This window comes from Tupaia chinensis, unplaced genomic scaffold (assembly GCF_000334495.1).
Source record: "Tupaia chinensis unplaced genomic scaffold, TupChi_1.0 Scaffold000708_1, whole genome shotgun sequence".
Classification (NCBI taxonomy): Eukaryota; Metazoa; Chordata; class Mammalia; order Scandentia; family Tupaiidae; genus Tupaia; species Tupaia belangeri.
Window position 1 is genome coordinate 826,778 of NW_006160231.1, and position 13,151 is coordinate 839,928.

General features: G+C 61.3%; 1 protein-coding gene across 1 annotated transcript in view; it reads left to right on the forward strand.

The window, feature by feature from the left end:
- The window catches only part of EPHB3 (EPH receptor B3), a 12,275-nt gene extending 5,669 nt beyond the window's left edge, over positions 1-6,606 (forward strand). The window contains exons 4-16 of the mRNA XM_006160769.1: positions 14-70; positions 811-1,161; positions 1,315-1,439; positions 2,013-2,172; positions 2,260-2,368; positions 2,735-2,787; positions 3,777-3,899; positions 3,991-4,238; positions 4,653-4,868; positions 4,980-5,129; positions 5,217-5,410; positions 5,504-5,659; positions 5,758-6,606. Of these exons, the coding sequence (XP_006160831.1) occupies positions 14-70; positions 811-1,161; positions 1,315-1,439; positions 2,013-2,172; positions 2,260-2,368; positions 2,735-2,787; positions 3,777-3,899; positions 3,991-4,238; positions 4,653-4,868; positions 4,980-5,129; positions 5,217-5,410; positions 5,504-5,659; positions 5,758-5,866 (2,051 nt within the window). The 3' untranslated portion in view covers positions 5,867-6,606. The remainder of the gene's footprint in view (positions 1-13; positions 71-810; positions 1,162-1,314; positions 1,440-2,012; positions 2,173-2,259; positions 2,369-2,734; positions 2,788-3,776; positions 3,900-3,990; positions 4,239-4,652; positions 4,869-4,979; positions 5,130-5,216; positions 5,411-5,503; positions 5,660-5,757) is intronic.
- Positions 6,607-13,151: the final 6,545 nt, after the last annotated feature.

Below are 13,151 nucleotides of genomic sequence, written 5' to 3' on the forward strand. Positions count from 1 at the left end.
CCCCCCCCCCCCCCCTGCCACAATAACTTCTACCGCGCAGACTCAGACTCAGCCGACAGTGCCTGCACCAGTGAGTGAGCACACAACCTCGTGCCCTCCCAGCCTCTCCGTGAGCCACCTGGGGCTCAGCGGTCACTAGGAGCAGCCCCATTCTCCCGATGGGGAACTGAGGCCCAGGGAGGGTAGATGTGTACCAGATAGCACAGCCAGGAGGTGGCCCTCCATGGGCCAGCTGGTGGGTCCTCCCTCCAGCATTCAGTAGGTGCCTGTTAGCTCCTAGCCCGGCTCCAGGAGCCAGCCAGGGCCTCTGGGCCGTCGCTCCTTCCTGTAGAGGACCCCGGCTCCCATGACCCAGCCATAACCGTGAGGGGGCCTCAGGCCCCCGGGGCAACCTGCTGCGCTGCTTTCTCCATGCTCTGGCTTTCAGAGTGCCAGACATGGTGCTGGGTGCCAGGGATGTGGAGGAGAGCGAGACACTAGGGTCACTGCCCTGAAGGAGCATGGCCTGGTGGGAGACCCGTGAAGACAGATAATGACCGCAGAATGTGCTGCGCGCTAGGCTGGAGGACGGGAGGAGTATTCGGAGGACTTATGCTATGGAAACGCAGAGGATGGGGATGAATCAAGAAAGCCTTCCGAGCGGAGGTGGCATCATAAGTTGTGTCTTGAGAGATAAGTAGGAGCCTGCCCAGTGAAGAAGTCTAACGCCATCTGGTTGTTAGAGCCGAGGCAGGGCCGGGAGGCAGGAAGTGGTTGGAGTGTGGTCCCAGGGCACCCAGCTCACTTCCCGCCGCATCCATGTCCCCACAGCGGTGCCATCTCCACCCCGGGGTGTGATCTCCAATGTGAATGAGACCTCGCTGATCCTCGAGTGGAGCGAACCCCGGGACCTGGGGGGCCGGGATGACCTTCTGTATAATGTCATCTGCAAGAAGTGCCGTGGGGGCCCCGGGGCCGGGGGGCCCTCCACCTGCTCACGCTGCGATGACAATGTGGAGTTCGTGCCTCGCCAGCTGGGCCTGACAGAGCGCCGCGTCCACATCAGCCACCTGCTGGCACACACACGCTACACCTTTGAGGTGCAGGCTGTCAACGGGGTCTCGGGCAAGAGCCCTCTGCCGCCCCGCTACGCGGCCGTGAACATCACCACCAACCAAGCTGGTGAGGGGGCCGGAGGGCGGGCCGTCTTCTCCCCCGCATAGAGCAGGGGTTTGCCCGAGCCTACCAGGGCATTTCCAGGGCCCCAGGGGAACTGGCCTTCGGGAAGGATGTCAGGGCCCAAGGAGCCCCTGCTGAGGCCCCTGCTCTCCCCAGCCCCGTCCGAAGTGCCTACCCTCCACCTGCACAGCAGCTCGGGCAGCAGCCTGACCCTGTCCTGGACGCCCCCGGAGCGGCCCAATGGCGTCATCCTGGACTACGAGATGAAGTACTATGAGAAGGTCAGAGCTTGCTGGGCGGGAAGGCCTCGGCCAAACCGGGCCCAGAGGGTGCCCCTGGATGTGACAGCTGGTGGGAGCAGGGTCTAGGGTGCAGAGGGTGCCACGAGCAGGCTGTGAGGGCCCAGAGGGCAACCCCGGAGGCATCGGGAGTCCATGGGAACAGGGTCCAGAGGGTGCCCCTGGATGTGACAGCTGGTGGGAGCAGGGTCTAGGGTGCAGAGGGTGCCACGAGCAGGCTGTGAGGGCCCAGAGGGCAACCCCGGAGGCATCGGGAGTCCATGGGAGCAGGGTCGAGGGTGCAGAGGGTGCCACGAGCAGGCTGTGAGGGCCCAGAGGGCAACCCCGGAGGCATCGGGAGTCCATGGGAGCAGGGTCGAGGGTGCAGAGGGTGCCACGAGCAGGCTGTGAGGGTCCAGAGGGCAACCCCGGAGGCATCGGGAGTCCATGGGAACAGGGTCCAGAGGGTGCCCCTGGATGTGACAGCTGGTGGGAGCAGGGCCTAGGGTGCAGCGGGTGCCCTGGGCAGGACGGCCTCAGACCCAGCTGAGGATGCCCCTTTCTCCTGGCATGCAGAGTGAGGGCGTCACCTCCACAGTGACCAGCCAGAGGAACTCCGTGCAGCTGGACGGGCTACGGCCCGACGCCCGCTACGTGGTGCAGGTCCGCGCCCGCACGGTGGCCGGTTATGGGCAGTACAGCCGCCCGGCTGAGTTCGAGACCACGAGTGAGGGAGGTATGAGCAGGGAGGTGTGGGCCAGGGAGGTGCAGGGTCGGGGTGCCGCGGCCCGCCCGTGCTCACCGGCCCCCTCTCCGTCTCTAGGCTCCGGGGCCCAGCAGCTCCAGGAGCAGCTCCCTCTCATTGTGGGCTCGGCCATGGCAGGGCTGGTCTTCGTGGTGGCTGCTGTCGTCATCGCCATTGTCTGCCTCAGGTACGCCCAGGCCCGCTGCTGAGCTGCTGGGTGGCCCAGAGCTCCCCTTTCGTACCCTAGGGCCTTTCTGCCACACAGATGAGCCACCAGCTCCCCTCCAACCCAGAGCCACAGCCCTCCGGGGCCCAGTGTCCTTGCCAGACAGGTCCCCCCTGGTCTCTGCCCGTCTTCATCCTTTCTGGTCCCACCCCCACCCCCTGGATCTACTGGCAGATCCCTCAGGATCGACGCCCTTGCCCAGAGACCCAGGGCTGCTGTGATGACTGACCACGTGGCTAGGCACCAGGCCAGCCCATTTCCCCTCTGCCCTCTCCAACGAAGGGGCGAGGGCTCGCCTGAGGTGTGCCTCCTCCCTGTCCCCTCCAGAAAGCAGCGGCACGGCTCGGATTCAGAGTACACGGAGAAGCTGCAGCAGTACAGTGAGTGTCTCAGCCCCCGACAGGGCCAAGAGACCCCTTCCCTGCCTGGGGCTTCATTTGTTATAAATACACCCTGGATGCCCCTTCCTGCTTCCACCCAAGTGCCAGTTCCTGACCCCCACCTTGCTGCAGGGACTCTGAGCAGCCCCCACCTCACTCCTGCTAGCCACAGAGAGGCATGAAACGTGGCCGCTGCCCACAAGGCCCGGTCCCATGGGGAAGACAAGAGGCAGATACACACAGGAAACACACAGGGGAGCGATAGAGGGCTAAGCCAGTGTCCTCCTAAAGGGCAGACAGGAAGTCTTCTTGGAGGAGGTGGACTCGCTGGGCTAGGCGAGATGAGCAGGGTTTGCAGTCGAGAGCATTTCTAGATGCAGGGGCCTCTGGGAGGTGGTGGGTGGGTGGAGAGAATGCCCAATGTGGGGGCAGTGAGAAGACTGGTTTGACAGCTGCTGGGCAGCAAGGCTGGGTAGTCGAGGCCAGTCCTCGGAGGGTCGAGCAGGGCAGGCAGGAGTTTGGACTTGACTCTGCCATAGGTAATTGGAAAGGCCGTCGAGCTGGGGAGCGATACAATGAAAGCATTGTTCTAGGAAGACGGCGGTATGCAGGGTAGCTTGGTGGGAAAAGTCCAGGGCAGAGAGCCCAGCACAGAGGCTATTGCAATAGTCTGAGTGTTGAAGGCCTGGACAAGGCCGGGCAGTGGGAACAGGCACAGGGATAAATCAGAGAGGTTTGGACGTGATGAGGGACGGGGGAGGGGAAGAATGAAAGAATCCCAGGTGTCTAGCCTCATGGTCGCTAGGAGCTCTCACAGGCTGGAGGCTCAGGGGGTCAGCACAGACGGGTATGAGACAGGCTCAGGGAGGTTGTGGAGTGTGCTCGCATCAGAGGTGAGTCTGGGGCAGGCCCTCCAGGCCCAAGGTCATTCCCCCGCCATCCCCAACCTGAAGATCCGGCCCCCTCACAGGTCCACTCTCTCCTTCCAGTTGCTCCCGGAATGAAGGTTTATATTGATCCCTTTACCTACGAGGACCCTAATGAAGCTGTGCGGGAGTTTGCCAAGGAGATCGATGTGTCCTGCGTGAAGATCGAGGAGGTGATTGGAGCTGGTGAGTCCCCGGGGCACGCTGGGCTGAGCGGCTGAGGCGGCTGGGTGCTGGCGATCCCAGGAATGGCTCATGACCTGCGCTGTGCCCACAGGGGAGTTCGGGGAAGTGTGCCGGGGTCGGCTGAAGCAGCCCGGCCGCCGCGAGGTGTTTGTGGCCATCAAGACGCTGAAGGTGGGCTACACTGAGAGGCAGCGGCGTGACTTCCTCAGTGAGGCCTCCATCATGGGTCAGTTTGACCACCCCAACATAATCCGGCTGGAGGGCGTGGTCACCAAGAGTCGGCCGGTGATGATCCTCACAGAGTTCATGGAGAACTGTGCCCTGGACTCCTTCCTCCGGGTAAGAGCCAGCCTCCGGCCCCTTTCCTCCAGAGAGCTGGGTTAGACGCCCCTCCTGCAAGTCAGACACACCCTATTCAAGGCCGTGGATGTTCCTGGGGCGGATGGTGAGCCAGCTGGGCCTCAGGAGCCAGAGCCAGCTGTGTTCACATCCTCGCCTGCCCTTGATTGCCTTAAGCAAGTTACTCAGCCCCTCTGTGTCTCAGCTGCCGTGGGCAGAATGGAGCCATAGGGCCTCTGGGTGCTCGTGGAGAGTGACGGCCTGTGTGTGCAGCTTGCCTGATGCGTGCACGCTCGGGACGTGCTTTCAGGCTAGAGGGCACTGGGTGTTGAGTCGTGGAGAGGGCAGGCAGGTGGGCACGCCGCGGGCCGGGAGGAGGTGCTGGGCCTCCCTGAGCCTGCTCATTGCCTCCAGCTCAACGATGGGCAGTTTACGGTCATCCAGCTGGTGGGCATGCTGCGAGGCATTGCCGCCGGCATGAAGTACCTGTCCGAGATGAACTACGTGCACCGAGACCTGGCCGCCCGCAACATCCTGGTCAACAGCAACCTGGTCTGCAAAGTCTCAGACTTCGGCCTCTCCCGCTTCCTGGAGGATGACCCCTCTGACCCTACCTACACCAGCTCCCTGGTACAGGAAGCTGCTGGGAGGGAGACCAGGGATGGGGTCAAGCCGGCCAGAGCTCGGGGCTGGGGGGCAACCCCGAGTCACAGGGTGAAGGGTGTGTGCCCCCCACACCAGGGCGGGAAGATCCCCATCCGCTGGACTGCCCCCGAGGCCATCGCCTATCGGAAGTTCACCTCTGCCAGCGACGTCTGGAGCTACGGGATCGTCATGTGGGAGGTCATGAGCTACGGAGAGCGACCCTACTGGGACATGAGCAACCAGGATGTGAGTGGGCCAAGCCCGAGCACTCGGCCGGACGGAGCTGGCTGAGGGCGCAGTGCGCTCATTCCTGGTCTCCCTGTCCCGGCCCAGGTCATCAATGCTGTGGAGCAGGATTACCGGCTGCCACCGCCCATGGACTGCCCCACAGCGCTGCACCAGCTCATGCTGGACTGCTGGGTGAGGGACCGCAACCTCAGGCCCAAATTCTCCCAGATCGTCAACACGTTGGACAAGCTCATCCGCAACGCAGCCAGCCTCAAGGTCATCGCCAGTGCCCAGTCGGGGTCAGTGTCTTCCTCTCTGCTCCTGCCCAGCCAGCAGCCCGCCCCTGCCCTCTCCGCCTTGGGACTCACCAGCTCCCTCTCTTCTGCCCACAGCATGTCGCAGCCCCTCCTGGACCGCACGGTCCCCGATTACACCACCTTCACGACAGTCGGGGACTGGCTGGAAGCCATCAAGATGGGGCGGTACAAGGAGAGCTTTGTCAGTGCGGGGTTCTCGTCCTTTGACCTGGTGGCCCAGATGACTGCAGAGTAAGTGCCTCAGACTCAAGGGGCAGGGCAGGGGCTCCGGGTTGGGCCCTGGGGGGCGGGCAGGAGGGAAAGGGCTGACTGCCCCCGCACCTCTGCAGAGACCTGCTCCGGATCGGGGTCACCCTGGCTGGCCACCAGAAGAAGATCCTCAGCGGGATCCAGGACATGCGACTGCAGATGAACCAGACGCTGCCGGTGCAGGTCTGACGGCCAGCTCCACGGGCCCAGGACCGCGCAGGCGCTCTGACCAGCCGGCCGGGCTTTTGAACTTTTGGGTGCCTGGCCTTTGGCTGTGGCCCAGAAGATGAAGTTTGGGGAGGACCGAAGCTGGGACTTCTGCGGGCCTGCGCTCCCTCCCCAGGAAGTGCGCCCAAACCTCTTCATATTGAAGATGGATTAGGGGAGGGGCTGATGACCCTTCCCCAGACCCTGCGGGCCCAGGCCTTTCTGCTCTCCAGTGGGGGTCCCCGCAACCTCAGACTTGGCTATTCGGTGCTGGAGGTCCTGGCAGGGTCAGGTGGGGGCTAAGCCTGGGTTCCACAGGGCCCAGCCCTGGCAGGGGTCTGGCCCCCCAGGTAGACAGAGGGCAGTTCCTCTCTCAGGAACTGGAGGAGAGGACTCTGGGAATGGGGAAATGTGACACCCCCACCCCGAAGCCAGCTGGCACCTCCAGTTTGCACAGGGACTTGTTCCGGGGGCTGAGGGGCCTGCCCCACCCCCACCCCCACCCTTGGTGCTGTCATAAAAGGGCAGGCGGGGGCAGGCTGGGGAGCAGCCCCTCGTCCCCCCAGAGACTGACTCTCAGAGCCAGCGACGGGATGTGTGCATGTGTGGCGCGTGTGTGCGTGCGTGTGTGTGCACGCAGTGGCCTGCACAGAGCGTGAGTGAGCGTGGAAAAGCTCGGCCCTGTGCCCCACAGCTGGGCCGATGGCGGAATAAAGGCAATAAGATGCTTCTCTTGCCTCTTCTCATTCCTTCCCCCAAAGCAGGACCCCACGATTGCCTGGGTCCACGTCTGGCCTCCAACCCTTCCACTCCGGAGTCACGGAGGCCAGGTCCCGGGCCTGCCCAGGTGCACTGTCACTTCTGTCCTTCAGCCCCATTGCTTTGAGCATCCAGCAGACTTCCAGGAAGTGGACAGTGAGTGGACCGGGGGCGGACGCTGAGTCCTTCATGCCCCCTGTCTCCCCGGAGCTAAGGCGGAGGGTCTAGTCAGTCCCAGTCATGGGCCAAGGGCATGGGTGGGAGACAGAGTTGCTCAGGGCCCCAGAAATGCCGCTACTGGATGCTCTTGACTGAGGGCTACCTATGCCCCGTCCCCATGTATATGCAGATGTTTTAAACCTTCCTTGCAGCAACCCAGCCAGGGAAAGAAATTATTATTATTTTAAAATTCTTTTTACAGAGGAGGAAAGGGAGAGGTTAAGTAACTTGCCCAAAGTCGTTGAGCCGGTAAGTGAGGCCGCGGCTGGGATTCCCACCCGGAGACTGCCTGCACACTTGAAAGACTGAGAATAAATAACAAGAACCAGGGAGCGGGTTAGGAAAACAGCTTCTGGAAATGTCAAGGAGAAGCCGTGGGGGTGCTCAGAGGCCCCTTTGAGGCAGACCAGCGTGTGCAGCCGCGGCGTGGCGCCCGGGGAAGGCAGTCTCGAGGCACCTGGGTAGTGACCCTGCGCGGTCGGGGACGGGTCCTGGGGCACCTGCGTATCCTCCAGGGCCGTCACTGCACGGGACCCGGCAGGCTTCGAGGCCTGGGCAGACGCCCGAGGGGGTCGACAGGTCGCGGGTGCGCGCCTCTCGGCCACTTCCAGGCAAGGCAGAGCTTTGTGGGCAAGTCCGAAGAAGTCGAAGTCGGGGTGGCAGGTAGGGGTGGGCGGTGCAGCAGATCTGGAGGCGCGATTCCAAGTGCTGGGGACCAGTCCGGGTGGGAGGCGAGGGTGGCAGGGGTCCTGAAGGCTGTGGTTCCGCCGCGCGCCCAGCTACCCGCTCAGAGGCGCACTCGGACTCCCTGGTGGCGGCGGACAGCCCAGGAGCGGCCGGGGAGCGGCCCCGCCAAGCTGGAGGAGGCGCTGGGCTCCCGAGGCCCCCGCCCAGGGCAGCGCGGGCTGTGTGGGGGCGGAAGGGGGCCGGAGGTGGCCCTCGGGCCCAGGCGCCGGAGCTGTCAGCGGCGCGAGGTGTTGCGGGCCGCTGGGCCGGGAGACGTGCCGCCGAGTGGGATCCCGCACGCCCCAGGCCTAGATGAAGCGGGAGGGGCTCTCCAAGCTCCTGCTCAAGTGTCCACTTCTACTCTGCGGCTCCGGAGTGGGGCGCCTCCATGGCGCATGTCTCCTGGGATGACCTCACCATCCCATCCCATCTCTCGGACCACGTTGGTGGGAGTCCGGGTGGACCGTGCGGAGGCGCTAGGGTCTGGGCTCCACCCGCTAAGCTGTGACATCGCCCCCTACTGGGTCCCCAGAGGGCAGGATCGTGGTTGTTGCGTGCCCAGGGAGAAGGGGCCCCGGGAGCCGGACAAGGAGGGGTGCGCGTCCGGGCTGAGGACATCGAAGGAGGCCCGGAGCCCAGGAAGCCGGGATGCATCAGGTCCTCGGCTGGACATGCCCAGAGCGGCACCCCGAACCTGCCTCCTTCTCGGACCAGATCCCGGATCCCTCGCCAGCCTGCTACGCCCCTCCTGCCACTCACCCTCGAAAACAGCAGACCCAGGCGCACTGCACTTACTGGCTACGCCGCACCACACCCCAGCCCACCTCCCAGCCCACGTGCCAAGAGAGCCCAGCTGAGAGCGAGAGCGCTGGGGGAAGGGCCGAGAAGGGGGAGGTAGGCCCTCTGCTGCCCGGGAGAGGAGGGCTAACCTGCGTTTCTCCAGGCAGCCGGCTGAGTCAGAACCCTGAGCGCCTCGGTCAGGGCAGAGGCAGAAGGGGAGCGCCTCTAGAGGAGGGTCAGGTATGGAGAGGGAAGGAGGTTAGTGTGCCTAGCCTTGGTTAATCTCACTCCTGGGAGCAGGACATTAAAACTCTAGTATCTAGTATTTGAAAAGGGAAGCCAGGGCCGGCCCTAGAGCAGCAGTTAAGAGCTCCACTGAGGAAGGGGATCCATGAAATCAGGGTTGGAGTTCTGGCCCAGCAATTTGGAAAACAAGGGTAGGTACTGGAAATGGGTGTGGGGTGCCAAGGATCCTGACAGTTTATAAGTGAGGAAAAAGGATTGCACTTGGGCCAGTGGGATGGATCCCCTCCCTGCAGCACACACCCGATGGCGTTTAGAAACTGAAGCTGAGAGAGGGGTATTGGGGCTTGGGGACCGGCAGCTCCTCATCACTCCTCTCCTTCCACCTGCAGCCGCATGTCTTCCTTCGTTCAGAGTAGGAACAGCTTGGGAAAATAGGCTGCTTTAGACCAAGCCCAGCCCCTGACCATAGCCCCCTCCTGCAGCGTGGCCCCAGGGAGAGGGACCTGGACAGAGGTCCTCAGATCTAAGCCTGGGTGGCCAGACCTTGGATCAGAACCCAGAAAGTCAGGCGACTGGACACTGTAGCAGAAGAGCTGCAGATCTGGAGGGTAGACAGCCCCGGTTTCGAAGCCTAGCTCTTCAGTATCTGTGACCTTGGGCAGGTTGACCTCTGCATCAATGCTCTCAACTGTGGACAAGCATCGTCATCATTCCTATCTCACGAGGTTGTTCAGTTACTGCTCGTACGTATGTGCTGTGAGCATAGCCCTCAAAAATGTCACCACCAGTTGCTAGTATGAAGTTCAAATAAAACGTAGGAACAGGAAAATGCGGAGCAGGGATTGGCAAGGACCAAGTAAACCAAGGCGCTTGGCTTGGGAGGTCTAGCAGCCCCATCGAGGCCTCTGGGAGGGAGCGGTTCGGGGCTCCTGCGGGTGGGAGGAGGGTGAGGGTGCACCTTTCACTGCAGGCTTACCCCAGGCCCAACTTGGGGCTAGCGGACAGGGCTGCCGAGGTCCGGGTGGTTTGAAGCCATGAAAGTACAAAGCCCATTGAAGGGCTGAGGTCGCAAGGGAGGGCTGTGGCCTCTGCCTTCTCCCCTTAGGTACTGATCTTGCGTCTGGTCGGGGCAATGGGACTTCTTCCCACTAATACTTGTTTTTCAAAAGATGTACTGGACATCTATGTGCCGGGCACTGTGCTGGCACTAGGGGCATTGTGATGAGCAGAAAGAGAGAAAGCTGATGTCTCAAAGCTTGGAGGCCTGATAGAGGTGCGATTCAAATGACACCACAGAGTCTACCTAAGTCGAGGTAAATGTCCAGGTAAATGTTACAGAAGTAAAACGGGGCATTGTCTGACCGAACCACAGCTCCAGAGACCAGGGCTAGGCCCGGGCAGGGCTGGGGCTCTTGCACAGTTATCTGATGTCCAGAAGAGAGAGCTAGACCCCCATTACCATCCAAGTTCCTTTAACCCTTTGGTGTCTGGCCCTCCTGGGCAATATCTCCCTGCCTTACTCATTCATTTATTCAACCTACCTCCCCTGGATGCTTTAAAAGACAAACAAGCAAAAAACTTTTTTGCTATAAGGCACATGCATTTGATGGAGAGATAGAGAGAGAAAGTGAGAAATCACCCCCCCCCCCATCACAATCCCTTCTCCTCTATTCTCCTCTTGGGATTTTGGGCACATGCACACATGCTCACCTGGTGTGAATTTTAAGCCACTGGGTCCGGGACTTGAACTGTGGTCGACTATATGGGGGTCCAGCAACATAACCATTACTCCATCTGCTGGTCCCCCACTGGACGCTTCTATAAAACGGTTCCAGTGTAAGGAGTTGGGAAGACGGAGGCAAGCTGACTATAGCACCCACTTCCTGAAGAGGAGACACAGCTCAGAGCAGCACGCAGATACACAAACCAACCAGACAAGCACTAGGTACTGTGAGGGGGGCACTAGTCGGCAAGAGAGAGGACAGCACTCTGCAGAGGTCCTGGGGCAGAGGGGAGCAGGACAGGTGGGGCTCCCACGCAGACTCAGAGGATGAGGAACCGAGTCATGGCATACGGTATCGGGCAAGGTTTCTCTTTCCCATAGTCCATCCCTGGGTGGGGCCGTCCACTTCTGAGTCCAGAGAGCCCACCTGGGGCTTCTGGCCCCAGAAGTTGTCCAGTTCCGCAGTGTTCCCGGGCCCCCTGTGTGGCTACTGCAGTAGCCCTCACTCTGCTGCTTCCCTGCTGCGGGGCATGTTCGGCTGCAAGGTTTCTGAGCACCGGGCTTTCTAGTCCTACTTCTACAGAAGCGCTCAGAGAGGTTGATGGTTTGCCTGAGGTCACAGAGACTGTCATTGGCAATCCCAATCCAGCCTGATTTATCCACAATTCTGGGTTCTTCCCACAGCACCAGGATACCTCGGAAGGAGGCCTGGGGAACCCATATGTGATGCGTCAGAGCGGCCCACCCTGGCCCTTCCTGGTTCACATGTGAGTGCTGATCCTGCCTCTCTGTCTACAGAACGGGCTCTGCACACAGGTTCAGGGCTGTCTGAGTTTTCCTTTTTCAGAGCAGGAAAGGGAGGGAGAAGGAACTGGCTCCACAGTGCTGAAGGCCCTGTCACAGTAGCAGTGGCCCCAGAGTGGCCTGGGTTCTCGCTGAGAGGCCGGCAAGGGCTCCACTAGGCTCCCTCTCAGTCTCATTAATCATTCCCGTCCTACATCCGGCAGGAGGCCTGCTGCAACATCAGCCGAGGTGGCTGCTCTGACCCCGGCGCTTGGGGGCTCCGGAAGGCCCCTTCTCTGCTTTGTCCTGGTCTTGACAGAGACAAGGAGAGGCAGGAGACAGCTCTCCCTGAGGCCCTATTCCTGCTCTGGGCACTGAAATGGGGGCAAGTCAGAAGGTGGCACTTACCTCAGGCGACCAGGCATGGGTGTGTCTGCAGGAATGTGGGGGTGGAGGGTCTTGGAGCTGGCTTCCTCAGACACCACTGCCTCCCACACCCCCCTCCCCCCCCCCCCCCTGCCACTCCTTCCCCACAGCGCCCAGCACCACCCGGCCTTGTGCCCCACACCTCCCCTCTGACTGGAGGCACTTCCTCCTCCACCTCTCACCACTGCCCTCATCCTTTCTGGGCCTCAGGTCACAGCTGGGCTTCTTTTGGGACTTGGTACCTGGACGACCTGATTCTTCTTGGCTCTGGGCTCTCCGCTTTCACACTGGGAAGTTGACCTCTCACATCCAGTGACCTCCTTCATTCCCAGCTGGCTCCTAACAGCATGTTGGCTACACTTTGATCCTATTCTGCTTGGTCATTTCCTCCAGGGCTGCAAGTCTGATACCCCACTTCCTCCCATTTGCCCTGTTTCAAAACCTCCCTATTTGGGAGCCTTTGGGGCCATTTCTCTCCCTGCACACCCTGAGTTTCCCCCACTCCCAGCCTCTCCCCATGGTCTCTCTTGAGCAAGCTTCTTGTTTTCCTGACCTCCAGTGATCTCCCCAACCCCACAGCAGCTGGTGCCCCCCCAACCCCCAGTTTCATCTCTTCCCTTCTCAGCAGGGAAGCATTACTTACTTTACTAAAATAATGCCCCTCTGAGCACACACTCCCTGAGACTTCTCTGCCAGGCACTGAGCCTTGGGTGACAGAGCTAGTGGGCCACCCTCAAGGAGCTCACAGTCCAGGAGAGGAGAAAGACAAGTGACACGGTGGTACAGGATTACCGCAGGTGTCACGGAGGGACGTGGAGGCCGGTGACATCATGAGAACAGAGTTTGGGGAAGTGGAGTGAGGCAGAGGAAGGATGGATCGGAGGCTGCAAGGTGCAGCAGAAGGCAGGGGAGGGCGCCGTGGCCTGGGTGAAGGGTAAGCAGGTCCTGATTAGGCATGGGGGGAAGAGAAGGTGCTACAGAGGTGCAGGTGCGAGGACCGTGCAAAGGTAAGTACAACCAGCTTAGTGATTTGTGGGGTGCAGGAGAGAGAGCAAGTCGATGTCTGGGCGCGGGGGGTTCTGGGATTGGCACTTGGGTGTGTTTTGGCACGGTTTATAAATACAGAGAGTACAGGGGAACAGTCTGTGTGAGGGAGAGCTGTGAGTTCAGTCCAAGGCTTCCAAGGAAAGGCATCCAATAAGCCCTTGAATAGCTGGACCTGGAGCTGGGGAGTGAGGTCTGAGCTGGGGCCATCAGGCAGCGTGGAGGCTGGCACAGTGCTGCTAGTGGGCAGGATGGCTGGGGAGCTGTCAAGGGAAGAGAAGAGGCTGAAGGGTGAGGGGAGTGCCTCCTCGCTGCACCTGCAGGTCTGGTTCATGGCTTCCTGCGCACTCCTGCCATGCTGCACTTGAATGTGCCTGTTTGGGGCTGGCACGTGGTAAAGTGGTAGCCCGAGGCTCTGTGATGCCAAAGCCATATGGGAAGGTCCTGGGTTCGTATCCCAGCGTTGCCCTGTGCATGCTAAGCACATGTGCCTGTGACCTGGCTGGCTGAGGCTGGGGGTGGAGCGTGGCATAAATACCCTCTTGGGGTTGCCTCTTTCCC